Source organism: Pongo pygmaeus, chromosome X (genome assembly GCF_028885625.2).
Source record: "Pongo pygmaeus isolate AG05252 chromosome X, NHGRI_mPonPyg2-v2.0_pri, whole genome shotgun sequence".
NCBI classification, from domain to species: Eukaryota; Metazoa; Chordata; class Mammalia; order Primates; family Hominidae; genus Pongo; species Pongo pygmaeus.
In genome coordinates, this window is record NC_072396.2 from 158,739,805 (window position 1) to 158,766,235 (window position 26,431).

At 60.8% G+C, this 26,431-nt stretch overlaps 4 protein-coding genes and 1 long non-coding RNA gene across 12 annotated transcripts in view; 3 read left to right on the forward strand and 2 right to left on the reverse strand.

The window, feature by feature from the left end:
- The first annotated feature begins 2 nt into the window (after positions 1-2).
- Positions 3-948, forward strand: LOC134739047 (uncharacterized). Its single transcript, XR_010125461.1, has 2 exons — positions 3-351; positions 891-948. It is a non-coding gene; the product is annotated as an uncharacterized LOC134739047 (long non-coding RNA).
- Positions 949-1,604: 656 nt separating this feature from the next.
- SRPK3 (SRSF protein kinase 3) lies at positions 1,605-6,309 on the forward strand. The gene is made up of 15 exons (XM_054471271.2): positions 1,605-1,730; positions 1,802-1,932; positions 2,092-2,200; positions 2,330-2,417; positions 2,708-2,795; positions 3,369-3,475; positions 3,550-3,715; positions 3,818-3,843; positions 4,328-4,460; positions 4,555-4,794; positions 4,875-4,975; positions 5,330-5,437; positions 5,514-5,583; positions 5,661-5,753; positions 5,915-6,309. Exons 1-15 carry the CDS (start codon positions 1,672-1,674, stop codon positions 6,097-6,099), a joined length of 1,704 nt encoding a protein of 567 aa, XP_054327246.1. The 5' UTR covers positions 1,605-1,671; the 3' UTR covers positions 6,100-6,309.
- Positions 6,310-6,346: 37 nt separating this feature from the next.
- Positions 6,347-14,937, reverse strand: IDH3G (isocitrate dehydrogenase (NAD(+)) 3 non-catalytic subunit gamma). 2 transcript variants are annotated; one of them, XM_054471272.2, is made up of 13 exons: positions 14,805-14,937; positions 11,411-11,452; positions 11,165-11,176; positions 10,807-10,904; positions 10,323-10,435; positions 8,680-8,740; positions 8,428-8,560; positions 8,069-8,202; positions 7,656-7,758; positions 7,406-7,552; positions 6,960-7,054; positions 6,817-6,877; positions 6,347-6,552 (listed from the first exon to the last, which is right to left on the reverse strand). In XM_054471272.2, the coding sequence occupies exons 1-13, from the start codon at positions 14,883-14,885 to the stop codon at positions 6,451-6,453; spliced, it is 1,182 nt and encodes a 393-aa protein (XP_054327247.1). In that variant the 5' UTR covers positions 14,886-14,937; the 3' UTR covers positions 6,347-6,450. The 2 variants fall into 2 exon arrangements, with proteins under 2 accessions (XP_054327247.1, XP_054327248.1); XM_054471273.2 differs by lacking the exon at positions 11,165-11,176.
- A 113-nt stretch (positions 14,938-15,050) lies between these two features.
- Positions 15,051-19,164, forward strand: SSR4 (signal sequence receptor subunit 4). The gene is made up of 6 exons (XM_054471274.1): positions 15,051-15,324; positions 17,015-17,133; positions 18,123-18,197; positions 18,392-18,481; positions 18,738-18,803; positions 18,994-19,164. The coding sequence occupies exons 1-6, from the start codon at positions 15,051-15,053 to the stop codon at positions 19,096-19,098; spliced, it is 729 nt and encodes a 242-aa protein (XP_054327249.1). The 3' UTR covers positions 19,099-19,164.
- Positions 19,165-22,852: 3,688 nt separating this feature from the next.
- The window catches only part of PDZD4 (PDZ domain containing 4), a 28,827-nt gene continuing 25,248 nt past the window's right edge, over positions 22,853-26,431 (reverse strand). For all 7 annotated transcript variants that reach the window (XM_054472560.2, XM_054472559.2, XM_054472564.2 and 4 more), the window contains 3 exons: positions 26,191-26,292; positions 25,783-25,893; positions 22,853-25,586 (listed from right to left, as the gene is read on the reverse strand). In XM_054472560.2, coding sequence (XP_054328535.1) covers positions 24,039-25,586; positions 25,783-25,893; positions 26,191-26,292 — 1,761 coding nt within the window. In that variant the 3' untranslated portion in view covers positions 22,853-24,038. The remainder of the gene's footprint in view (positions 25,587-25,782; positions 25,894-26,190; positions 26,293-26,431) is intronic.

Genomic DNA, 26,431 nt, shown 5'->3' on the forward strand with positions numbered 1-26,431 from the left:
GTTTCCCAGGTTCAAGCAATTCTCCTGCCTCAGTCTCCCGAGTAGCTGGAACTACAGGCGTGTGCCACCATACCTGACTAATTTTGGTATTTTTAGTAAAGACACAGTTTCCCCATGTCGGACAGGCTGGTCTCAAAACTCCTGACCTCAGGTGATTTGCCCGCCTCAGCCTCCCAAAGTGCTGGGATCACAGGCATGAGCCACCGCGCCCGGCCAGAAATGTCTTCTGACAAAGGGCCCAATCCCCAGCCCTGCTTTTCCCTGCAGGAGCTGACTCAGTGCTCTCCTGACTGACAGTCCCTCAGCCCTATGCCTATGACCTGCTACCCACGGACAAAGAGAGGCCATCAGGTACCCGGGCTTCACTTTCCCTCCCACTCCCTGGCGTCGCTGGCCCCTCCACCAATGCCTGGCCCACCCCTACCAGTTCACGGACCCTGGTACAGGGACACTGCACCAATATCTTGGGACAAACACCCTCTCTGCCGAGCCCCCTCCCTTTCATTGGGACTCCTCTGTCAGGCCCCAGCTGGCCTCCCAGCTCCACCCTCGCCTCTCCATTCCCTCGCCCTTGAAGTGGCCAGAGTGATCTTTTGCTGAGCAGAAGCTCAGTGACCACCTCCCAACCCCATATCACCCAAGCTCCACATTAAGCCTACAGACACCAGGCCTCTAGTCCTCGCCCCCAAACCATGCGGCAGCCGTCGCCAGCACGTGAAGGGCTGGAATGCGTCTTGGCCGCAGGCCTTGCCCCACTGTGCCCTGTGCTGCCCTGGATGCTTCTGGGGACCCAATTTCTCCTGGTCTCTCATAATGCAGCCCCTAGGTCACAGGCCCCTCAGTCACCACCACACTCATGGGGAAGTGGCTATGGGCTTGCTTGTCCCCAGCAGCGAGCAGCTTCCTGCTGCCTCCCCCATGTCTGGCTATGGAGCAGCCCACGGCAGGCACCTTGCAAGTGGTGGAGAGGAAGAGCAGGCACTGGGAGCCAGAGTGCCAGGCAGCGTCTCAGGAGCAGGTTCTGGGCTGGCAAGCTCCCAGGCCTCCCCTCAGCAGGCCTGTTGCCTCTGGTAGGGGAAATGAGGGGTCCCCAGTGACACCACATTCAGAGGGCACTGGGCTCCCACTTGTTCTAGGGGCTAATGAAACATAGAAGAAGCCGGAAGTGGCTGGGAGCAGCCGGGGATGGGGTTCCCATAGGAATGAGACGGGCACCTCCTGGAGGATGCCCACAGGGGCACAGGTGGTGGGGGCTTGGCCTAAGGACCAGGTTGCCAAGTGGAGCACATTCCCACAGTCCGCACCAGAGAACAGGAGCCCGACCTGGGGTAGGGGTTGCTTCACCCCCGCGTGGACCTCCCCCTCGGCTGGGGTGTGGAGGCTCAGCCTGGGGGCCCAGTTGCCCCTGGTCCCCAAGCAGTAGCCCCCTCTGCCTCCAGGGTGGGCCTGGAGCAGGACGGGGGACTCTGCCTCGGGACCAGGCTCTCTGGGGCCGTCGTTGCGCCGCCCCCTCCCCGCACCGCATACCTTGCCCACAGCCGAGCAGCTGGGAGGCTATTTATAAAGGCGGGTGAGATCAGCGGCCGGCCGAGGCTATAAATTCGCAGGCCGAGGCCGGGCCCCACAGGAGCAGCCACCCGGGGCACCGGAGCTGCGGGCTGCGTGGCCGGGATGAGCGCCAGCACGGGCGGGGGTGGGGACAGCGGCGGCAGCGGCAGCAGCAGCAGCAGGTAGGGCTCGGCTTGGGCACCCGGAGCCCCTGGCGTCTCTCATGCTCACTGCCCACCCACCCCACCCACAGCTCACAGGCCTCCTGCGGGCCCGAGTCCTCGGGCTCCGAACTAGCCCTGGCCACACCAGTGCCTCAGATGCTGCAGGGCCTTCTGGGCTCCGACGACGAGGAACAGGAAGACCCCAAGGACTACTGCAAGGGTGAGACTTGGCCTTGGGAGCATGCGGCCTGACGGCCACTGCAGGGACCCAGGGCAGCCCTGGGCCCACATGGGCCAGATGGTCAATGGGGCCAAGGTGTTCGGGGGCCCAGGAGAGTGAGAACCCCCTCCACCGCGATCTATCATCTCCCCTGGGCAGGCGGCTACTACCCTGTGAAGATCGGCGACCTGTTCAATGGGCGGTACCACGTGGTGCGCAAACTGGGCTGGGGCCACTTCTCCACCGTCTGGCTCTGCTGGGACATCCAGTGAGTGCCTCCTTCGCCTCCTGGGCCCAGCACTGGCTGGGATCCTGTCCCTGGGCTTGGTTGGGGCCACCCTGATCCCCGCCGTGGGTCCTGCCAGGGCCGCAGCCTACAAGGGTCTCGGTATTGCAGGCGCAAGCGCTTTGTGGCCCTGAAAGTGGTGAAGAGTGCAGGGCATTACACGGAGACAGCTGTGGATGAGATCAAGCTCCTGAAATGTGTGAGGCACCTCCCTACCCCACTCCCAGCTCCCCTGGAGCTGCCTGGGGCCTGGCAATGCGGGTGCAAGGCCTGCCGGGGCTCTGTGGGGCAGGGCGGGGCTCCCCGAGGGGCAGCCTCCAGCTGGCTGTGCCCAAGGGGGAGGATCTGGAGGAACAGGCGAGGGACAGGAGGGGTTGGCGGCCTTTCTTCCAGCAGGGCCCAGCTGGAGCAGGAAAAGGGTACGCTGAAGGGAGCTGTGGGCTTCAGGGCAGGGTGGAACCATCTGTGGCCCCTTGGCTTTTACTCCAGGTCCGGGACAGCGACCCCAGTGACCCCAAAAGAGAGACCATTGTCCAGCTCATTGATGACTTCAGGATCTCAGGAGTCAATGGAGTCCGTATCCTTTGCAGGAAGAGCAAAGCAGTGTGGCAGCCAAGGGCCGGCAAACGGGGGGCCCTCACTGCTAGAGCCTGTCTGCAGATCCGCACAATGGGCTTGCATCCCTCCCAGTAACGGGAGCCTCTGGCATGACCCCACCCCCGGGTAATTGTGTTTATGTGGAGGCAGTAACAAGCTAGCGTTGATTGTCCATGGACGTTGCTATTATCCCCAAACGGCAGGTGCTGTCTTTGTGGCACTGCCTTCCCTTTGGGGGAATGCCAAGAGGCCCTATGGCATAACTGGCATGGGAGTGGGCTGGCCCGAGAGGCCTCTGTGCCTGCCCCTCCAGCGCCACCTCTAGGATGACCACAAAATGACCACAAAATGCACCATCCCAACTGGCATACCTGTTGAGAGTGACAGGGACACTATCGATGATGACACCAGCATAATGGTGACCAGGACTGCCCAGGGGAGGCCCTGCCTCCCCACCTCCGCACGGCCCAAGCCTTGCTGCTCCCCTAGCTGAGGGTGGGTCGGGCCTGTGCCACAGCTGGCATCCACTGGCCGCCCTTCACTCCCAGCCCAGATGTGTGCATGGTGCTGGAGGTGCTGGGCCACCAGCTCCTCAAATGGATCATCAAGTCCAACTACCAGGGCCTGCCCGTGCCCTGCGTGAAGAGCATCGTGAGGCAGGTGAGTGCCACCCACTGGGCTGCCCAGCCTGGCCTGGGCGGGAGTTGGTGGAGGTCAGGTGCGACTCTCCACAGGTGCTGCACGGCCTGGACTACCTCCACACCAAGTGCAAGATCATCCACACGGACATTAAGCCCGAAAACATCTTGCTGTGTGTGGGGGACGCCTACATCAGGCGCCTGGCCGCCGAGGCCACGGAGTGGCAACAGGCAGGGGCGCTGCCCCCCTCCCGCTCTATAGGTACCAAGGGCCCACATGGGGCTGGGTCAGGGCCTCTGGGCCTGAATCCCTGCCTGAGTCTCTGTTCCTCCCTGTCCCCCTGCTCCCCACCTGCACTCCCAGTCAGCACTGCCCCCCAGGAGGTCTTGGTAAGTTGGGGGGCCCCTCTCTCCCATCCGAGCCAACTGGAGGCCATCTCTGGAGCCACAGTGGCTCCACCCCCCACCTTCACACACTCCCACGGTGGTAATCCCGAAAGGCTGGGTGGCTGGGCTGACGGTGATTCCCGGGGTGGGTCAAGTGCCCCAAACTGCTCTTGGTGAAAGGACGCTGTCTTCCCCGAATGGCCACTTCCGCCTGCCTTAGCTTGGGCTGAGAGGGGACAGAGAGCACCCTGAGGCGGGCCGGCCAGGTCCTCCCACTCCTAATGGAGCTGTGGGGAGTGAGGCCACAGGCGGGGAGGCAGGGAGTAGCGAGTAGCTGGTGCCAAGGGGCGCTGGCGCCACATTCTGGTGTCCATGGGAGCCCTGGGGTCCGGAGAGGCCTCTTCCCTGGCGGCTATGCAGGGAAACCTCCACTTCATGCTGACTGGGGCGGGTGACAGGAACCCTGGGGTGACCCTGGCTCTGACAGCAGACCGGTAAGCTGTCCAAAAACAAGAGGAAGAAGATGAGGCGCAAACGGAAACAGCAGAAGCGGCTGCTGGAGGAGCGGCTGCGGGACCTGCAGAGGCTGGAGGCCATGGAGGCCGCCGCCCAGGCTGAGGGTGAGGGGCCACAGGGGGTGATGGGCCGTGGAGCGCAGCAAAGGCTGCAGGGCATCTGCTCAGCAGCTGCCTCCATCCCATCCCGTCTCCCCAGACTCCGGCTTGAGACTAGACGGGGGCAGCGGCTCCACCTCCTCTTCAGGCTGCCACCCCGGGGGCGCCAGAGCAGGTCCCTCCCCAGCCTCTTCCTCCCCCGCCCCGGGGGGCGGCCGTAGCCTCAGCCCCGGCTCACAGACCTCAGGCTTCTCCGGCTCCCTGTTCTCTCCTGCCTCCTGCTCCATCCTCTCCGGCTCGTCCAATCAGCGAGAGACCGGGGGCCTCCTGTCGCCTAGCAGTAAGTTGGGTGGCAAGTGGTGGGCAGGCAGGGCTGGCAGGAGTCGGACCACTTCAGTCTCCCTGCTCTGCCTTCCCCAGCACCATTCGGTGCCTCGAACCTCCTGGTGAACCCCCTGGAGCCCCAAAATGCAGATAAGATCAAGATCAAGATCGCAGACCTGGGCAACGCCTGCTGGGTGGTATGAGCAAGCCTGGGAGAGCGGAGTGGGGGGCCCTGGTCCAAGGGTGGAGGCACAGGGCCACTCTTGGGGAGCCCTGCCCCAGTCTGCAGTGCACATGAACTGTCGGCTGGGTGGGCATCGGTCCTGCCCAGTCAACAGCACTGGGGCCACGGCCAAGGGCAGGGGCCACTAGGAAGGGATCAGCCTCAGCCTCAGATCACTGGGCCTGTCCCTCTTGGAAGATCTGGGGACCCCGAGGCTCACAGCAAACCCCACCGAGCTCCTCGGGTAGGCGGATCGGGTGGGGTAGGAGTCCATGGGGGCGGGACAGCCTTGGCCCCGGCCCGTCCCCAGGGCTCCCCTTGCTTCCAGCACAAGCACTTCACGGAGGACATCCAGACTCGGCAGTACCGGGCTGTCGAAGTGCTGATTGGCGCCGAATATGGCCCCCCGGCAGACATCTGGAGCACAGCCTGTATGGTACGCCCGCCCGGGCTGCCCTGTGCCCAGGGCCACCAGCCCGCCAGCCAGCAGCCTCACCTCCTCCCCCTTCCAGGCCTTCGAGCTGGCCACTGGTGACTACCTGTTCGAGCCGCATTCTGGAGAAGACTACAGTCGTGATGAGGGTAAGGGATGAGGGCTCTGGGCTCAGCCTCCCAGCCTCCCGGCCTGCCTGCCCCCAACCTCCTCTTTCTGCCCACAGACCACATCGCTCACATAGTGGAGCTTCTGGGGGACATTCCCCCAGCCTTCGCCCTCTCAGGCCGCTATTCCCGGGAGTTCTTCAACCGGAGAGGTGAGGGCCCAGGCAGGCTCGGGCATGTGGCTGCAGGGAGGGTGGGACGGGGACCTTGGATTCTGCAACGGAGGGAACACTGGGTCCCAGAAGCCAGGGCCTAAGCAGAAGGCAGGCCTAGAGACAGGGACGGAGCCTGACGGCCGCTGGCCTGCCCACAGGAGAGCTGCGGCACATCCACAATCTCAAGCACTGGGGCCTGTACGAGGTACTCATGGAAAAGTACGAGTGGCCCCTAGAGCAGGCCACGCAATTCAGCGCCTTCCTGCTGCCCATGATGGAGTACATCCCCGAAAAGCGGGCCAGTGCCGCTGACTGCCTCCAGCACCCCTGGCTCAACCCCTAGGCCCGGCTACGGCTCCACCTCCAGCTCTCCGTGCCTTGAGCGAAAAGCGGGACAGCTCCCACCACCCTGCTGGGCGCCAGTTCTCCACAACCACAGGGCAGAGAGACGCTGGAGCCAGGACCGGCTCTCAGAGCGTGTTCTGCCTGAGACCCCCGTGAGGGCTCTCAGACAAAGTGTGTGTATTCCTTTCTTAATAAAGTGTGGCCTGAACATCGGTGTCTGGAGTGATGGAAGCCCACGTCAAGTCTAGGGAGAAGGTGCTTTATTCTGGGCTCTGCATACCAGGCTGGCTGGGGCGCTGGAGTGGGAAGGGGAATCCAAGGAGCAAACCAAGAAGGTCCTAGGGCCAGCCTAGGCCTCCACGGCCCGGCCGTTGATGACACGGATGTGGCGGATGATGTCCTGGATGGCTTCAGATGTTGTGCCCTGGCCCCCGATGTCCGGAGTGTGCATCTGTAGGACACAGGCAGGCTCGGCACACGCCAGGCCCTGCCACCCCCTGCTGTGCAGGCAGCCCGGGGCTACCCACTGTCTCCTGTGGCGTGCAGGACTGGGACTGCCACAGGAGAGAAGTGGCACCAGCTAAGGGCCAGAAGATGGTGCCAGATCCAGTACCATCCTCCCCTGGGGGCTGCGGTCAGTGCATGAGGCGGGCTACAGGAGGCTGCAGGGGGAGACTGGGCGGGGCAGCAGGGTAGGGTGCAAGGGGAACCTCACATTCTCATTGTCCATGGATGCCAGGACAGCCTTACGGATGGAGGTGGCATAGGAGTGCAGCCTAGAGGATGAGACAGCCAGCATTCAGTCCCTGGGGCCCGGAGGGCTGGCCAGGGGCTTGCAGGGCACCGGGAGCCACTCACTTGAGGTGGTCCAGCATCATGCAGCTGGCCAGCAGGGTGGCCGTGGGGTTGGCGATGTTCTTATTGGCGATACTCTTGCCGGTGTTCCTCGTAGCCTGGGGAGGCAAGACGAAGGAGAGTGGGTGGAGGGCAGAAGGATGCCGGGCAGTGACTCTGCTCCTGTGACATGTCTAGAAGAGGCCACTCCACAGGGACAAAAGCCCACCAGCGGGTGCCAGGAGCTGGGGGAGGGTGTGGGGACAGATAGCTTATGGGGACAGGCTTTCCTCGTGGGGTGGTGAAAATGTTCTGGAATGACCTGGTGGTGACGGCAGTACAACCTTGGATATCCAAAAAACTACTAAATCATGCACTTTGAACGGGCTAACCGGATGGGATAAGCGTGCCTCACTAAGTCTGTGAACAGGAGAAAGGCGGCAAGCCGCGGCACTGCCACCGACACTCACCGTTTCAAACACCGCATACACATGGCCATAGTTGGCCCCAGCCACAAGGCCTGGGCCCCCGACCAGTCCTGCGCAGACATTGTTGACAATGTTGCCATAGAGATTGGGCATCACCATGACATCGAACTGCTGGGGCCGGGACACCAGCTGCGGGACAAGGAGGGGGCTGGCTGAGGAGCAGATTCGGAAGCATGGGTGAGAGAAGCCCAGGGCACTCAGGGCACGGGGACAGCACTGGGCAGGCTAATACCTGCATGGTGGTGTTGTCCACAATCATGTTCTCGAAGGTGATCTGAGGGTAGTGGGCTGCCACCTCCCTGCAGCACTGGAGGAAAAGCCCGTCGCCCAGTTTCCTGGTGGGGGGTTAGGAATAGGACACCAGCTTGGCCATCGCAACAGTCAGCCGGAGGGATGGGGCGTGCAGAGGGCCCCAGGAGGCTGGGGTCTGAATTCTAACCTGTCCGTCACCAGCAAAATGGACAGAATCCCACCCCACCTCCCCTAAGTGTGGGTTCTGGCAAGGCCTCGAGGGCAACAGGGCACTCGCCTGGGGTGGCCCCTCGGTGGGTAGCTGGGCTTTTGGACCACAAATCCCTGAGAGCAGGCCCAAGCAGGCCACTGCAGCTGCTTCTGGACTGCTCGCAGAGACGTCAGGGGACATACATGATGTTGGCCTTGTGCACAGCCGTCACTTTCTTGCGCCCACTCTCCTGCGCCAGCTTGAAGGCATACTCGGCAATGCGCAGGGACTTGGCCTTGGTGATGATCTTCAGGCTCTCCACCACTCCCGCCACACTCTGAGTAGGGCATGGGGAGAAGAGACCCACGTGCTACCGAAGAGCAGCACTGGCCAAACGAGCTGGCGCGACAGGGCCACTGTGGGAAGCAACCCTATCTGCCTATTTCTGGCTTCCCCCTCGGGCACAGCCCCTGCCCTCTGAGGGTACACCTGTCCCTGGTTCGTTAAGCTCTCCCCTTAATCTTGACCCTAGGGGGGCTCATCTCGGGCCCCCCATGCACACCTCATGCTCCAGGCTGCTGTACTCGCCCTCCGTGTTCTCCCGGACAATGAGGATGTCTATGTCCTTGTGCCGGGTCACCACGCCTGGCAGGCTCTTACAGTGGATGACGTTGGCATAGAGGTCCAGGCTGGTGCTGGGAGGGGACAGAGAAAGAGGCTGCTAGGCCTGACAGGTGGCTGACTGGAGCCAGACTCCGCTGGCTCACTCCACCTTAGCCCCACCAAGCCCCCAGCCCGCACACCCGGATCTCACCGAAGGATGTTGTTTCGAGATTTGTGCGATGGTGGCAGGTTATGGTTGGTTTCGATGTTGCCTACAAAACACAACACAGGCTTAGCGTCACTGCCCATCCCCACCCCACCTCAGCAGGGCAGCTGAAGGCTGCCGGGGTCAGGAGAAGACTTGGGGAGCAAAAATGCTTCATGGAACACTAGAATACAACTTCCAGCCTAAGCCCCGCGAGGCTACATGCTCAGGGATCTCGAAGGGCACCTGGTGCAGCAGGTGCTTCATGAATAACCACTGAACGACGGAATGAACAACAAGTGAATAAATGAATAAAGGCTGGCAACCAGCCACGCAGCCATGCTGTTCCCCGCCCAGGCTCTGGACCAACAGAAAGTCACCACTGTTTACTAACAGGCTGGCCGGCCAGGCTGGAGTTAGCAAGGTGGCCTTGGCGGTGTTACTGCCAGGCCCCCGCATCAAGGCACCACACTCAGAGGCAGGCAGGGGCTGCCTGGAGAAGGCCACGGATTGGCCGGACCCTGCCCTACGACCCAGGGCACCTGGAGGAAGGGAAGCAGAGGCCAGTGGCCGCTGGAGACAGCAGTCAGAGGGCGCCAAGCAGAGGCTGCCTGCTGGTGAGCGACACCCCACCCAGACTGCTCCACTCAGAGCACGGGGGTCCCCTGTGGCTGGCACAAAGGCCCCTCTACTTGACTGCCAGGGCCTGGGGCTCCCCCTGGGTTCATCTTTGCTCACACGCTCCTCACACAGTGCAGGTAATGGGCTGAGTGTACAAAATGAGCAATGGAAGCAGTTTAAGGACCTCAAGTGAAGCCCTGAGAATCCCTGCCTGGGCTGTGCCATCCACCCCCAGGCTGGCTGCAGCCAAGGAGCCAGGCAGAGGGTCAGAACTGCATCTCTGTGATACTTGGTTTGTGAAGAAAGATGCTGAAGGTCAAAGCTGACCCCAGCAAAGAGGACTGTCTCAGGAGGGAAGTAGGGGTGGGAGGGAACCCATCAGGGAGCCCGTCACTGGACAGGCGCTCACACAGCTGCTCTCACTCGAATCCCAACATCATAGCGCAAACAGGCCCGAGGAGGCGTCCACCCAGTCTCCAAACACAAGGGTCCTCTCTAGCCAGACAAGCCCTGAAATCAGAGCCGTGGGGCCCCCCAAGAGTCTGCTCAGAGGGAGGAAAAAGAAATCACACGGGCTGGGCATGATGGCTCACGCCTGTAATCCCAACACTTTGAGAGGCTGAGGCGGGCAGATCATGAGGTCAGGAGTTCAAGACCAGCCTGGCCAACATGGTGAAACCCAGTCTCCACTAAAAATACAAAAATCAGCTGGGCGTGGTGGCGGGCGCCTGTAATCTCAGCTACTCGGGAGGCTGAGGCGGGAGAATCGCTTGAAACTGGAAGGCAGAGGTTGCACTGAGCCGAGATCGCACCGCTGCACTCTAGCCTGGGCGACAGAGCGAGACTCCATCTCAGAAAGAAAGCAAGAAAGAAAACAAGAAAGCCAAAAAGCAAGCAAGCAAGAAAGCAAGCAAGAAAACAGGAAAGCAAGCAAGAAAACAGCAAGCAAGCAAGCAAGAAAGGAAAGAAGCAAGCAAGAAAGAAATCACACCTATGGCCCCATCCTGGCCCCTGGCCCTGGAGCTCACCCTTCAGGGCCACGCGGTTCCGGCGGATGGCCATGATGGCATTGCGAATGTCCTCTTCATCAGCATTGGAACTCACGTGCACCTCTTCAAAGTCCACTGGTACACATGCGTGCCTGAGGCAGAGCAGGGTCAGGGAGGCTGGCCCAGGCCCTCCTCGCACCTCTCCCAGGAAGCCTGCCCAGGCTACCTCTCTCCTGTTGCTACCTGCCCTGACCTGGCTCTGACTGAGAAGGGACTGGGCCCACCTTCACTGACTGATGGGGACGCACTTGAACTCCACAATGCACACTGTGGCAGGACTGGTGCCACCTTCCCCGAGCCCAGGCCAGTCTGGCGGGATCACAGGCCATGGGACGCAAGGCCTGGGCTTACAGGTCGTCCTGCCACGGCCTCATCGAGTGCTTCTGGGCGCAATGCCCCTCTTGGCACAAAGTCCTCAGGGCCGCCTGGCTGAGGACAAGGCGGGGACCCAGGAGCTCCATACCTGAAGACGGACTTGACATGCAGCATGAGCTCCGGCCCGATGCCATCCCCTGGGATCATGGTCACCGTGTGCCGCCCGCCATACTTAGCCGACGGAGGCTGTGGGAGGCAGAGGGTGATCCCACATGCCCCCAGCTCGGTCCCCATGGGCTCCAGCCAGTTCCCTTCTTCCCACTGACGCTGACCCCATAGGCCGCCCCGTCACAAGGTGCCAACTTGGGGCAGCCCCGTCCCAGACAGGGCTGCTCATCCGGGGCTCCTGGGTCAGCAGCAGCCCACCCCCACCGGGAATTTAGTCAACCCCAAAGCAACTAAGAGCCCCCCAAACCTAACAGGCAGAAAAGAAGAAGAATACTCACAATTGTTTGTTGCTAGAAAGGAGGAGAAAGGAAGAGGACACAATCAGCCAAGGTTCCAAGAGCAAGACCGTGACCAGGAAAGTGGGACCTTTTCCCAGGGGGATGCTGGCTAGTACAACTCCCAGAAGAGGGGTGGGTAACCCTTGGAGACCGCGTCTCAGAGGACAGGACACAGGCTGTGCACACACACGCACAATTGCGGCCACATGGAGACAGACACATGCGTAGGCACGGGCAGGTACTTACTGAAGAGATGCTCCTCGAGGGGACCTCGTGGGCGCCTAGAACCTGGCAGAGAGACCAAATGCCAGCGGTTGGTTTGATGTCTAGCCCAGAAAGCCAAGTTGGAAGGAAAAATGGACCGTCCACACTGTGCCCAGGCAGGTCCCCTGTCTGTGCAGCATGGCCCACTGCCAGGGGCACAATAGATAATTAGCTCCAAAGCCTCTGTCCCCAGGGCTGGCCCGCTGGAGCACCTGGACAGTAGAAGGCGCTCCAGCCTCCTGCATCCTTCAGCTCTTCGGAAAATTTCTTAAAAGGCGTGTCCCTGCCCTCCCTCCTCTTTTTTGCTTCTGATTATTTTTTTGGCCAGTTATTCCCGCTCAGCGATGTTTGTAACATGCAAAAACTGGCAAACTAACCCTGGTACAGCAGGGAAATCATTACAACAAACCACAGATCCATGACAACAGTCACGTTATCACTTCGCCGATCACTTTTCCTTACTACAAAAGCAGCATGTGGTCGCTACAGAAAAAGCAGAATAGGGAGATAAGAAGGTAGCACCCAGCCTCCAGCCTCCCTGAGACAAGCACTGTTGGCCCCCTGGGGAATGGCCCTTCAGCATTAGAAATCGAAAACAAATGTGTACGGACATCCAGCCATTTCTGGAAGGTTGATAACAGAAACCCAACTCTAGGAAGGCCTTCGGAAAGGACTGCTGGACGCCGAATGTCCCCAACGCCCTGACTGGAAATGCCAGACAGCTTCAGAGCCAAAGCTGCCTGAGCCAAATGTGCCAGGTTCCAAGTGACCTGCTGTCCTGGAAGAAGCCCCACCTAGAACACACCTGAGATGGTGGCAGAGCCAAGGTCTTCCCTGTCACTTGGGGATGCCCTGCCACTTGACCACCAGGCAGCAGCAAAGTGTTCCAGCCAATGGCAGAAGCATCACAGCCATTGGCCAAAGAGCCATATGCCTTCCTGCTAGAAGTCCGGAAAGGCTCAGGTGGGAGGCTGACCTCTCCCTGTCTGTGTGTCCCTGGCCGGCACTCATCAGTCCAAGCCAGGGGCTAGGAGAGGGTGCCCACAAGGACCAGAGCCCCGAGGGTAGCTCAGCTGATCTGTGTGGCACCTGGATCTGCAACCACAGGCACGGTCGGGACTTTTCTGTCTTCTCTCTAGCGCTTATCAACATCTGAAATCATCTTATTTGGGGGCTCTTATAAGCATGCAGAAGGCGGCTTCGATGGACCTTCCTCCAGGGAGCTTTCCCTGATGCCCTAAGGCTACTGAGCTGGGATCCTAAGGCCCTACCTACCCCCTTCCCTAGGTTATCACTGCATTGCTCACTCCTCAACCCCTGAGCCCGAGAGGAGGGGCCAAGTCAGTGTGGTCCAATACTGTCACCCTAGGACCCAGCACAGTACCTGGCCCAGAGCTGGGACATAAGGAACATTTCCTGAGTGAACAAGCACATCAGAAAATGAAGAATGATCTGGAGACTAGGGAGGCCTCAGTCCAAATCCACCATCCACTCCTCTCGAGATGGCTTCGTGGCCTCATCTGAAATTCACAGAACGGAGGTACCTACTTTCCGTGACTGTTGGAAAGATTAGGCGAGACGAGGTATGTGAGCTGCTCACAGTAGCTAGTGCCACACAGCACGCCTGCCCCTTCACCCCACTGGCCCCTCAGGTCAGAGTTCAAGGCTGGTGTCCCTGGGAGGTCACGGGTGGACCCCTGCAGCTCCCAGCAGTAGTTCCTCCTGGGCTTTAGCTGTGGCAGCAAGCCAATCTCCTGAGGGCATGGACCTCCCTCACAGATGGCAACATCACCACCAGGGCTCAGCTGAACCTCTCCGCCACCCGGTCCCTGTGCCAGGTGTTCCTTTGGGCTTTGGCAACAGACCAACGAGCGCTCCAGATGGACTTCCCTGACCTTACTGTACAGATGCAGGCACCTTCCTTCAGGAAGTCGCAAAGGCTCTGCCTTGTGCCCTGACTTCCCTGTGAAGCCACCAATCAAAGGAGCCAGGTGTGAGGCAGGATGCAACATGCACACGCCTCCCACTCTCCCATCACCCTTTCGTGGTTCCACGGAAAGAAAGAACATCCACACCCCACATCTTATGCCTGCTGAGGCTTCTCTCTTTGGCATATTTCTGTTAGACAATGCGTCAATGGTGGCTGCATGTTTTCCCACGGTGTCCAAATCAGTGGGATCCAAGACCTGGGGTTCCTCTGTAAGGGTTCTGACACCCAGAACAGTCAGTCTCAGGGCAAGGCACTGCCCAGCTACCCACCGTTCACTGTCCCCTACTCCCACCCCAACGCACACACAGGCACACACAGGGGAGGTCAGGAAGGAGGCGCACGTCTTCACCAAGAGCCTACAAGGAGCCCAGTTGCTGGAGCCATCGGAGCCTCTGGAAAGCCACTACATACTGCCGTCCTTTCAGCAGCAGGGTGGGAGAAGTCAGCATCGTCAAGAGAATTTCATTAGGCACAAGCAGTCTCCTCCAGAGCTCAGGAGAAAACATGGCAAGTAGAGATGTCCCTGGGGAGTGGCAGCAAAGTCACGGAGTTCTGGAAGGTCAGAGTTGACAGGATCCTTTGAGAACATGAAGTCTCCTCCCCTCTGGGTTCCAAAGGGGAAACTGGAACCCAGAGAGAGGAGAAACTGGCCTAAGGCCACGCAGTGGCTCAGTGTGGGAGCATGGCCTAGAGGTCAAACCTCTTACCCATCAAGGCCAGGTGCTGGCTGGCAGCGGCTTCAGATGGTTTCCAGCCCTCCTAGGACCTAAATTAACCTCCTCTTAAATAAGTGTAAGGAAAGAACACTCGGACCTGAATACGCAAGACCACAGACGGAGAAGAGCAAAAGCAAAACCCCCCGCAGCCTCAGAAACCGTAGCTCCTTCCCATTCCAGGCGCCTCGAGGGGAAGGCATCTGGGGCTCTAAGACTGCGGGAGGATGGGGGATGACTGGCAAAGTCCGGTTCTTTGCCACCGGGACAGGTGGCAAAGGGGTCCACGAGAGGGGAAACCGTGGAGAAATTTGAGTCCCAGAACCGGATTCCCGAAGTGGTTTGAGAAAGGCGGGCCGGGATACGTGAGTGACTGCCTCAGACGGGCTCCTTCAAGGACACTAAGGAGGTGACAGCCGCCGTGGCCCACTCTCCCGGCCCGTCCGGAGGGCCCTCCGCCACCCGATGCAGACCCCCTGGGGGAGCCGGCCCAGGGCCAACTTCGGCCAATCCCCTCTGTGACAGCGGAGGCGGCCAATCAACCCCGGCGCGAAGCCCTTTCTCCGCCCCTGGTGGGGCCCCTAGCCAATCGGACTCCAGACTGCCTCGGGAGCGGCTACCCCACCGCTCCCCGCGACCGCAGCCGCGGTCCCGTGGCCCTTTCCCTGCTCACCTCCCAGGGACGGCAGAGAAGGGCTGGCCTGAGCACCGCCTTCGCGGCGCTGCCGGCGACGGTCACTACCTTCAGCGCCATGACGGAAAGTGAGAGCCTCCGCACGTCCCGACACGCAGATACCGCTCTCGCGAGAGTTCGACGGGGTGCGAAGTTTCGGGGACGGACGCGGACCCGGTACTGCGCACGCGCGCGGTCGCACCGATTCTCACGCCCTCTTCCGGCGCCTAGAGCGCCGCTGCCGCCATGTTGACGGGGGGACCGCGACCAGCTGGGCCCCTGGCTCAGGGAGGGGCCACGTCAGTGCTGCGGGAGACGTCACAATGCCGGCCCAGCCCTTCGGTGCACGATTGGCTGCCGCTGCCAGTTACGCGTCGCTCTTCCTCGTTTGCCCCTCGTGTTCATGGGAGCTCGTTTTCTTTTCCTCTAGGCAGAGAAGAGGCGATGGCGGCGATGGCGGCGATGGCATCCCTCGGCGCCCTGGCGCTGCTCCTGCTGTCCAGCCTCTCCCGCTGCTCAGGTAGCGGCCCAGCCGGGGCTTCTTTCTTGCAAGCCTCAGACCCACGGCAGGTGGTGTTGGGGGGAGGAGGGATGCGGGGGTCTGGCTTTTCAAGGTCCGTCGCTGCGGGCCGGGCCTTCCTCCGAGAGGCAGGCGGCCTTGGGACGGGGGGACCAAAGCACCTCGCGCACGTTTACCGGCAGACAGGCTTTTCCTTGTCTGTCCATACGAAGAGGAGTCCCCGAGCCTCCATGGTGCGCCCGGCCCCCAAGCTCCAGCACGGAACGTGACACATGTCCCCGCTCCCGCTCTCTGCGGGGTCGGACCGGAGCGCAGCTCTAGCGCTGAGCGATCGCGGCCAAAAACGGGGCTGGAGGAGCCACATAAGCTAGGAAGGGACCTCAGTGAGGAGAGGGAGCAAGAGCGGGGCGAGTTAGATGGGGAGCCAAAGGTGCGCAGGGCCTTGAGTGCCAGGCCGAAGACTGGCTTTTCCGGAGGGCCCTGCCTTACCCTTACCAGAGTTTTCGGCAGAGCCGACCGGGGGTCCCGTCGATTTGCATTCGTGAGGGGCTGAGGTCTGAGCTCCAGAGTGTGTTTAGGAAGTGGCTGCAGCAGCCAGCCCCGGGCCCGGGGGCCAGGACTGGACAGGGGCGGCTTTCTGCACATTCCCTTTTCTGCCGTCCTTCAGGCCAGTAGCCTTGCTGCCTGCAACGTTTTGGCAGCCTAACTGGCCTCCCTTTCCGCACACTCCTCATCTGCCCCTCAGGAATTCCCTGAGCTATAGTCAGGGACGTATCCAGAGGACAAGCCTGGCCATAAAACCCTTCGGGGGCTCCCCTGCGCCACAGGAAGCAGGCCCAACTTAGGCAGGACACAGAAGGGCTGGCGGGATCTAGCCCCTGAGAACTGCCTCCACGCTGTTCCTAGGGATCTGCCTCTTGTGGTCCAGACCCAGAGCCGTCTCTGACGTCCTCTGCTGAAGCCATCGTTCTGCCGGGGCACCACATTTGGACAGCGGGTGGCTGGGAACGTTCCCACTTTGGGGAGCCTTTGTTTCACACCCTCTGACATAGGCGGCAGCCTTCCTTTCCTTTGGGCCTCTGTGGTTACGGAGAAGGAGAAGGAGAAGGCTAAGGCAAGGTCCTTTCTCTCACAGCTAACAAGTTGTGCTTCTGGAACCAGAGCCTTTCCCGTTTACTTCCTCAGGAAACGCTGGGGCCAGTCTTCGCCTTCTGTCAACTGGCCGGGGGCAGAGACCCTTTCTCTCATCTAGAAAGCCCCAGTGCATTGCCTGCCTGCAGCCCCCACCCCCGATGTCTCTGTTGAGGATGCCTTCAGTAACTCGTCCAGGCCGTTTGTGGCTCTGAATTGAGGCTGGCCTGGCCCCGGGCCTCCGTGTCATAGGTCCAAGTGTTGGCATGTATTGTCCAGTGAATCCAGCCCCCACCTGCCCTCAGTTCGCTCTTCCTGCACACCTCCAGAAAGCCGGCCTTGCCCCTCCCCAGCCTTCCTTCACAGCCATCCCACCTACGTTGCCACTGCATTTGTGACCGAGCACTTGGATCTGTCTCGCATATCCCACCTGGAAGGGGCAGGAGGATCCCGTGGATCCCCAGCTGATCCGTGCTATGAGGCAGGGCCGGGCCATCCTGCCCTCAGACCGGGATACTCGAGCTGGCCTTACCCAGGCATCTCTCCCTCTTCCCCGCAGCCGAGGCCTGCCTGGAGCCCCAGATCACCCCTTCCTACTACACCACTTCTGACGCTGTCATTTCCACCGAGACCGTCTTCATTGTGGAGATCTCCCTGACATGCAAGAACAGGGTCCAGGTGAGACAGTGGGGTTTCAGGCAGGAGGGCGGGTGGGGGGTGCTCCTCACTGCCAGTTGATGGGGGACCTGTGTCGATAGAGGGAGAATCAAGATTCCAACTCTTGGGGTGCCAGAGAGATCGGGGCATGGCGATGCCAGATCCTAGCCAGTGTTGACAGGTCACCTTCCTCACTTGCTTTGTGTGCTGTGCCTACACAAGGTAACACTGGGCTCACCACCCGCTGTTTCCCGAATGAGTATCTGAACCTGGAGAAAGGGCCGGGGGTCAGCCCACCCCGGTTGCCATTGGCCAGTTTGTCTGTGTGGGTGTTTTGTTTTTGTTTTTGTTTTTTGTTTGTTTTTTTGAGATAGGGTCTCTGTTGCCTCAGCTGGAGTAAATTGGCACTATCTTGGCTCACTGCAGCCTCCACCTCCCGGGTTCAAGCGATTCTCCTCTCAGTCTCCTAAGTAGTTGGGATGACAGGTGTTCGCCACCATGCGCAGTTAAGTTTTGTATTTTTTGGTAGAGACGGGGTTTCGGGTGTTCTAACTTCAAGATTGAGGAGCTTTGGCCTTGGCCTTGGCCCCTGACCTATGTTCCCAAAAGTCCAAAGAAGGAAATGGGGCCTTTTTTGGGTATGGCCCTCTTAGGGTAGAGCACCCCTTGGGCAGCCCACTGGGCACCCCTGACCCCAGCACCTCCCTTGTAGACTCAGGAAATCACTTGGCCCTTTTGATCATCCTGCCCCTGCTCACAGTCAACAGGGTTCCTATGCGTCCAGTTAGGCCTGGCCATGGGGATCTGGCCCTGTGTCCCCGTAGGGAAGACCAATGCAGAGGGCCAGTCACGGGATTGGTGAGTGTTACCTGGTACCTCCTGCCAGGGACAGTGCAGCCCCCAACTGGGCCTAGCCTGCCCACCTGCAGGCCGTGTGAGCAGCGCACGGGGCTCCTCTGCCCACACCCAGAGGGGGCAGAAGGTGACCCGGCCTTTGTCCCCTCACCCAGAACATGGCTCTCTATGCCGACGTCGGTGGAAAACAATTCCCTGTCACTCGAGGCCAGGACGTGGGGCGTTATCAGGTGAGGGGCCAATGGTTCCCTTGCTAGGGGGCTCCCTGCTCCCGGGTGTGACCTGAAGCCCCAGGGGTGGCCGGTCAACCAGGGCCAGGGGCCGTGGGCTCTGGCTGCTGGAGTGCTGCAGTGTCGGCACTGGTGGGCAGGGTGGCCCCTCTGTGTCCACTCTGCCCACACTCTGCTCAACACACCCAACCCAGGTGTCCTGGAGCCTGGACCACAAGAGTGCCCACGCAGGCACCTATGAGGTCAGATTCTTCGACGAGGAGTCCTACAGCCTCCTCAGGAAGGTGAGGACTCCTGTAGCCTACTGTGCTCCCCTGTCCCTGGGGAGCAGGATGGGCCAGGTTGGGAGGTGCTGGCAGCGAGTCCTGAGCTGGGTGGCCTTTCTGTGATCCTGTCCCTTCCTCAGTGTCTCTCGCCCATTTCTCTCCTTTCCTTTTCTGGGGCTCGGGCCGGTGTTCCTTCCTCTCTTTCCCCTCCCCTCCCCACCCCCACACGCCAGGCACCCCTGACCCCAGCACCTCCCTTGCACCTCCCTTGCAGGCTCAGAGGAATAACGAGGACATTTCCATCATCCCGCCTCTGTTCACAGTCAGCGTGGACCATCGGGTGAGTGGCCTGGTCCCTCCTCCTTTTTGGTCGTTGGGCTGAGTGAAGGTTATCCTCTCCACAGCTCCAGCTCTGCTGCTGGGCCGTGATTGGCCAGCATGTCTTGGTTCCCCTGGCGGAGGGTGACCAGGGCTGGCTGGTCTGCTCGCCTGTACTCCCCTGAGCTGGCTGGTGATCTCCTTTCTTTCAGGGCACTTGGAACGGGCCCTGGGTGTCCACTGAGGTGCTGGCTGCGGCAATTGGCCTTGTGATCTACTACTTGGCCTTCAGCGCGAAGAGCCACATCCAGGCCTGAGGGCGGCACCCCAGCCCTGCCCTTGCTTCCTTCAATAAACATCACAGGACCTGGGACTGCACAGGACCTGGGGCTGCTGGCTTGCATTATTGTGCCTTCCCCCGACCGGGAGAGCTGGGGGCCCAGCGGCCTCTTGTCTGCCTGGCCAGCAGAGGCACCAGGCAGGAAAGGGACGGGCTTTGGTCTAGAACTCCCGTCCCTCCTCCCAGTGAAGCCCCCTGTCTGATCCCCACAGAACCCTGTATCCACCTTCCCAGTGACTCTCTCCTGGTTCTGGTGAGGGCAGTGGGCTTGGCCACGTCCTCCCCAGGTGGCCCCACAGGCTCCATGGGGAAACAGCCAGCCTGGTCTTCATCACGGCTCCTGTGTTGGAAGCCCCGGGCCCATTCCGCACGCAGAGTGGTTTCCCTGCGCTGCTTTTGGGCACAGCAAGTGCCCCCACCCTGCCCATGCGGCGTGCAGCTGTCTGGGCTCGGCCCCTCCATACTCCACACCCTGACCACGCCCCTTGGCTTCCCGTGTGCTGTGCCTTCATAGGATATTGAGAAAATACACAACCATGGCCAGGCGTGGTGGCACACACCTGTAATCCCCACACTTTGGGAGGCCGAGGTGGGAGGATCACCTGAGGTCAGGAGTCTGAGACCAACCTGGGCAACATGGTGAGACCCTGTCTCTACAGAAAAAATAGAAAAATTAGCTGGGTGTGGTGGCATGCGCCTGTAGTTCCAGCTACTCGACCTGGAGAGGTCAAGGATGCAGTGAGTCATGATCACAGCAGTGTGCTCCAGTCCAGGTGACAGAGTGTGAGACCTTGTCTCAAAAAAAAACAAAACCCCACCTGTGAGGGGCACATCACTTCCTCCTAGAGACCCCTCTCCCGAGAGCACCCGTGTCCTCAGGACACCAGGCAGGCATCCCGGCCTGGCACCACACCTGGAGTTCATCCTGCACCTCTCCCATCAGCCTGATTTTCAGCTTGGCACATGCTGGCTCCTGACCAGCTAATGGCATTCCTTAGTGGCACTGAAGGCCCGTGAGGCAGTGAGGGTCTTGGAGTCCAAAGGGACTGGGTGGAAATCCCAGGTGAGCCCTTCCCAGCCATGGGACCCAAGTCAGTTTGCTCAGCTGCGAGGCAGTGACAGTGCCTACTCCAAGTTGTCAGGGAGTCCACTGGGACCAGCCACCAAAGTCCTGACATCTGGGCCACCCATTGGCTGTTACTGGAGAGATGGAATTCTCCAGAGAGGCTGCCTTTTTTGTTTGTTTGTTTGTTTGTTTGTTTTTGAGACAGAGTTTCGCTCTTGTTGCCCGGGCTGGAGTGCAATGGCGCAATCTCGGCTCACTGCAACCTTCACCTCCCAGGTTCAAACAATTCTTCTGCCTCAGCCTCCCGAGTAGCTGGGATTACAGGCACCTGCCACCACACCCAGCTAATGTTTTGTATTGTTGGTAGAGACGGAGTTTCACTATGTTGGCCAGGCTGGTCTCAAACTCCTGACCTCAGGTGATCCATCCATCTCGGCCTCCCAAAGTTCTGGGATTACAGGCATGAGCCACCGCGCTCAGCCAAGGCTACTCTTGAAGAGGAGGGAAGGCCCAAAACTTGCCTGGGAGGTAGGGGCTCCTCAGTACTTCAGCTCGGTGGCTAGAGAGAGCAGCACTGTGAGGGGCCGGGGGTGTCAGGAGCAGGTGAGGGCTGCCTGTGACCTGGGTCTGTCAAGAGTCTTGGGGAGGGGGGTCATCTATATAAGCAGGGAGCCCTCTTCCCACCCCCAGGCCTTGGGAAGGGGGTTGGGAGGGGCCGGCTGCCAAGAATGGGTGGGCTCCTAGGAAGAGCTGGGTGCTCACCCCAGGACAGTGCAGCAGGAGCGTTGGGGCTGAGGGGCCACACCAGGTTTGCCAGCAGATGCAGTTTCCAGATTCCAGAGGAGACCCAGCAGCCTGTGCAGGGCGGGTGGCTGGGGCAGGCCGGGTGCGGCAGGCACCGGGGCGGCTGTCAGGCGCCCAGTTGCTCTTTTTAATTCTGGCTCCACCACGAAGCCTGATGGCCGTGGGACCCAGACGTGAAGTTGCTATTCCAGGGCATCGGTAGCCAAGTGCTGCCAGCCTTCCTGGCGCCACCTCTCCGAGCCAGCCAAGGGACTCCAGGCCCATCTGAGCCCACATCCCGTGAACACTGGAGGGCACCCCACCACAGGAGGAAGGGGGGTGCCTTTAGGACCATCCAAGTGAGTCCCCCAGCAGCTAGAGGGAGGCCAAGGGAACAGTTTGACCTCCATCTCCAATCAACTCTGGCCAATGCTCTGTGGCAGGGGCTGGGCCCTTGGAGCCTTGTTCCCCCAAGGGGCAGGGTTAGGGAGCTGGTCAAGGGTTGGATGTGCCAAGCCCTCATGGGAGCGAGGCCCTGAGGGGTGGGGGAAGCCATTATCTCCAGCCCTGCCCTCTGCTCCCCTTCCTGCCATCCAGCCGGCAAGCCTCTTCCCCTCTTTCCTGCTGGTGGGGTGTGATATGCCAGGCTTTCCCTCCCAGAACTGCTATGCCGCAGAGAGGCAGCTGGCACCCTTGTGATCCAGCCTTCCCTGCAGCGGGACTCCAGGCTTCTGGGAACAGGCACTGGGACTTTCCCCTCACAACCTTCTTAGCGTCTAATCCGTCACTGACTTGCTGTCCAGATCTCAGTACTTAGAGAAGTTTAAATGAAACAAAAGTTTTTTTGAGACAGGGGTCTCACTCTGTCGCCCAGGCTGGAGGGCAGTGGCGCGATCTTGACTCACTGCAACCTCCACCTCCCAGGTTCAAGTGATTCTCCTGCCTCAGCCTCCTGAGTAGCTGGGATCACAGGCACCTGCCACCATGCCCGGCTAATTTTTGTATTTTTGTATTTTTAGTAGAGACGGGGTTTCTCCATGTTGGCCAGGCTGGTCTCAAACTCCTGACCTCATGTGATCCACCCACCTCGGCCTCCCAAAGTGCTGGGATTACAGGTGTGAGCCACCGCACCTGGCCTATATTGTCTTCTTTCTGGAGACTTTGAATGCCTCCTTGACTACTTCCGCTCCTTCGTGGCGGCACTGCCCACTCCAGGGGGTGCCACTCCCATGACAGGCTGTGCCCATGTTGTCTGCGGAGTTGTCTTTGAGGCCCTGACCCTGCCCAGCATTGAGCATGACTCCTAGCACTTGACAGAGCCCGAAGGTTTGCTGAGAGCTCCCAGGATGGAAGGGCTCTGGCAACTACGCGGGTATTCATCTATCTGGCCAAGACATCCACTGGGTGCCTTCTGCAAACTGAGCACCTTGCTAGGCACTGTGGGATCAACAAATGGGGAGGGCAGCTTCCGCCTTCCAGAGTGGATGGCATCAGGCCCTGCTGGGCGGGATAGGGCTGAAACCCACTTCTCTGTGGCATGTGCCAGCAGCAGGCCCCACCTACGGTTTGGTCCATGGAGATGACCGTGGCCCTTGCCTGGAGGCTAGTCGGAAGTCAGGCTTCTGCCAGCCTTCTGATTCTGGTCACCAGCCTGTGACTGTGACATCTCTGAAATGACTCAGGTGACTCTGGTATATCTCCTCCTGGAGTGCCACACAATTGCCCATGGGAGGTCACAGTCACTGCTCCTGACATCCAAGACAAACCAAGGGCTGCAGCGTGGCTTTCAGTTGACCCTAACCCTGCCCCCCTCTTCCTTCTCCCACCCCAAACTGACAACTCTTTCCCCAGCCCAATAAGAATGAACACAGGGAGGCCACGATTCAACCAAGTACAAAGGCAGCTTGCTTTATTCTTGAGATGCAGGGGGAAAGGGGTGGTGCAGCCTGTCTGCCTCCAATCTGGGGCTCTCCAAACCTAAGGGGCACCCCACAGGCAGCCTAGTTCACATGTGCAAATCCTGAGGAGGTTGGGGGCCTCTCCTTCCCAGTCAGCCTCTCACTGGGGTCCAGGTTGCGGATCGCCACCAAGTCCTCTCCAGGCCGCACGGCCCAAGGTCTTCCACTGCTGCTCATGGGGCTTGGCTTCTAGACCCCTCACCATCTAAGCACCTTCCTCAGTTCACTCAGAAGAGAAGCCCCTGCTCCAGATGGTGTGGGGCGCAGAACGGGCTCTGTGACTTCTTGGTGGGCACCCTGCAGGACCCCTCTGTTCCTGCAGTCTTGCTCTCTCTTGAGTCACTGGGGAAACAGGTGCCCCCCAGAGGCTCCCCGTTCCCACACCTCAGAGTGGAAGCCACCAGAACAGCTGCTTCCCATTCCTCCCACCTTTCCCTCCCTCCCCTCCCATCCATCCCCAGCCCTCCCTCCCGCTCTTCCTCCCCCTCCCCAACTCCCTTCCCAGCCATCAGTGGAGGGGGGAGTTCCACCTCTGTCAGGCTGCCTGAAGGAGCTGCCAGCCCCCAGGGCAGGTCCACAAAACAAAACAACTATTGGCAAGCACAGAAAGGGAGAAAAACCACAAAAATCAGGGGCGCCTTTGTCTACAAATAACTGCAGTGCGCAACAGCGGGGAGAGGCCGCGCTCAGCAGCGAAGCCGGACACTCTCTTGTGCTCCTTTCAGCGCAACTTCCCTGTCTGCAAGTACACGGGTCGGGTGGAGAGAGCACTGGGTGTGTGTGTGCGTGCACGTGCAAGCACACGCAAGAGCATGGGGAATGGGGAATGCACACGCACAGCCGAAGGGGTGCCCATTACAGGTGTGCCCCCAATGCTGGCCACTGGCATGGTCACTTTACTTGGGCAGAAGGAAGCAAAGCGTCCCTTCTCCTCAGGGGCTTCTCTCTGCTAACAAAGCCCTGTGCGCACACCCAGACGAGGAGGTGTGCGTGCGCGCGCGCACACACACACACACACACACACACACACACACACAATCTCTATAGGAGAGTGAGGGCCCGGGCCCCAGGGGGCTCCCTGGGCCTGGGCTGTGTACCCGCCCGGGCAGCTCACACGGTGGTGACTGAGAGGAGAGGGTTGTAAACCCGCTTGCCATCGGCGGAGCGCGCGCCGTGGGCTAGCATCTCCTGGATGGTGATCCAGTTGTCCAGGATCTTCTTGTTCCGCTTCTTCATGGTTTTGCGGTGGCTCAGGGCAATGATGTTGAGCTCGGGCTTGCTGTCGCCATTCTGCTGCTCCCGCAGGCACTCCAGCCGGCTCTGCATCATGAACTCGCGCCGCTTCCGCTGCTCGCGGGCCCGGATCAGGTGCTGCTTCCGCTCCTCCTTGCTCCAGTAGCGGCCCATCTTCATCTCGCTCACCGCGTCGTCGTCGGTCGTCATACCGCTGCGCTCCTCCCGGATCTTCAGGGCACGGGCTTTCAGCAGCCGATCTCGCACGGGCCGCTTGGCCACGTAGCGGGTTCCGTCGCTGCGCACCTTCACCTTCCACTCCATGCGCGGTGCTTCAGTGGCCGCGGCCGCCACCCCGCCCACCCGAGGGCCACCGGCCAAGCTCAGGGGGCCGTGGCCCAGCTCCTCCAGGCCTCGCGTCGGGGCCAGCTGCACGCAGCTGTGGTAGTGCTCACCCTCCTGGCCCTGGCCGCGGTGGCGCTGCGAGAGGTAAGGGCTGCCTTCAGGGCCCACACGCTCCAGGGTCAACCCGGTCTTGGGGTTGCGGCGGCCGCGCTCCTCCGCGTGCTGCCTCCGGCCGGCCTCAGGATCTCGGGAGAGGGACCGGAACTTGGCGGGGCTCCCCGGTGGAGGAGCTGCCTTGGCGGGGGTGGCAACAGGGAGGCCGGGAGGGGTCCGGTTCAAGTTGGAGTTGCCGGCCATGGCCCGCCGCAGGGGGCTCTCGGGCAGGGGCTCCACAAGCAGCGGGGTGCTGCGGCAGCTCTCCCCAGTGTTGTAGGCGCTGGTGCTGTCCTTGTCCGACTTCTCGGGCAGCTCAGAGATGTCGGACAGCTCGTGCTTCTTGGGCTCGCTGGCCGCCAGGTCGTAGAGGCTCTCCTCCTCCAGCAGCCAGGCCTTCATGCAGCGCTCGCGCAACTGCTGCATCTTCTGCGCCCGCAGAATGTTGCGGCACTTGAATTCCAGGTGCCTTAGCTCCTCCTCCAGCATGGCCATCTCGTGGCCCAGGCTCTCGTTGCGGTTGACGTCCAGGGCGCTGTTGCCTCCGGAGGCCCGGGGAAAGAGGAGGCCCAGCTGGTTGCCGTTCTCCAGGTGGCACTTGATCTCCAGGAGCTCACGGTAGCGCTCATACTCCTCATCCGTGAGGCCCGGGACGTCGCCCCCTCCCAGCCCCGCCCCCTCGGCCAGCAGAGAGTCCATGCTGAAATGGAAGTCCCGGCTCTGCAGGGCGTCCCCTTGCAGGCCAAACTTGCGCAGGCTTCCCGGGGTGTTGGTGGAGCTCGGGGGTTCGTCCCCCAGCAGGTCGTGCTCAGAGCTCTCTTCGTTCCGGGTGCTCTCGTCAGTCCGGCCCACCCCGCTGTCCAGCTCCTGGCTGTTGCTCAGGCCTGGGCCGGCATCGGGAGCCCCCTTCTCCTCTTCGTTTCCGAGCTAGAGCAGAAAGGTAAGTACCGCTCAGTTAGGTCCCACGGACAGGGATGTCACGGGATTTCACAGGAGGATCGGAAGGGGCTTCAGGACTGGTTCATTTCCCTGCCAAGCATTGGGAGACCCTGCACAGCCTCAGCGCCTTCCACCCAGTTCTCTCCTCCTCGCCCTCCCCACCAGCGCCCTTTTGCTTCCTCACCTGCTGGGCAGGGGGTGATTTCAGTTTACGAGCACGCAGCTCCCCCTCATTCTCAGAGCCAAAGTCATCCAGGAAGTCATCGCGGTCGCTGTCCTTCCACCTTTTCGCCAGCTGTGGAGACAGGCCCTGGTGTCCCCACAGCTTCAAGGACCTCCCCATATACCCTTCTTGTCTGCTCTGGGCCCCACACTTGGCTTGTTTCAGTGAAGTTCAACAACCTGGGGGCAGGGTCCCAGCCCACTCAGCCTTCAGAGGCCAGGAGGGGAAACGGGCCCTGAGAGACCCCTGCCCACCCGCCCTCCATCAACTCCAGGTTGTTGGCACATCTGTACCCTAGTCACGGCCAGCAGCTTCCAAGACAGAAAGCCTGATGTCGTGGCCCCGGGTCGCCCTGCCAGGCATACACACCTGGCTCTCAGGTCGGGCCACCAGCAGGGAGATGTTGGTGTTCTCTTCCTGGCTCAGGATGGCCACCGCCTCTTCCCGGTTCTGGACGTCTACACCGTTAATCTGAGGCAGGCCAGGATACAATCAACAAGGAAGGATGCTAGGGCTGGCCCTGGGGCGGACCCTGGGCGAGTGCAGGGAGCCCAAGCACTCTGGGCTCGGCTGGGCTAGGCTGGGGCTTGAGCTCTGGGAGGATGTAACT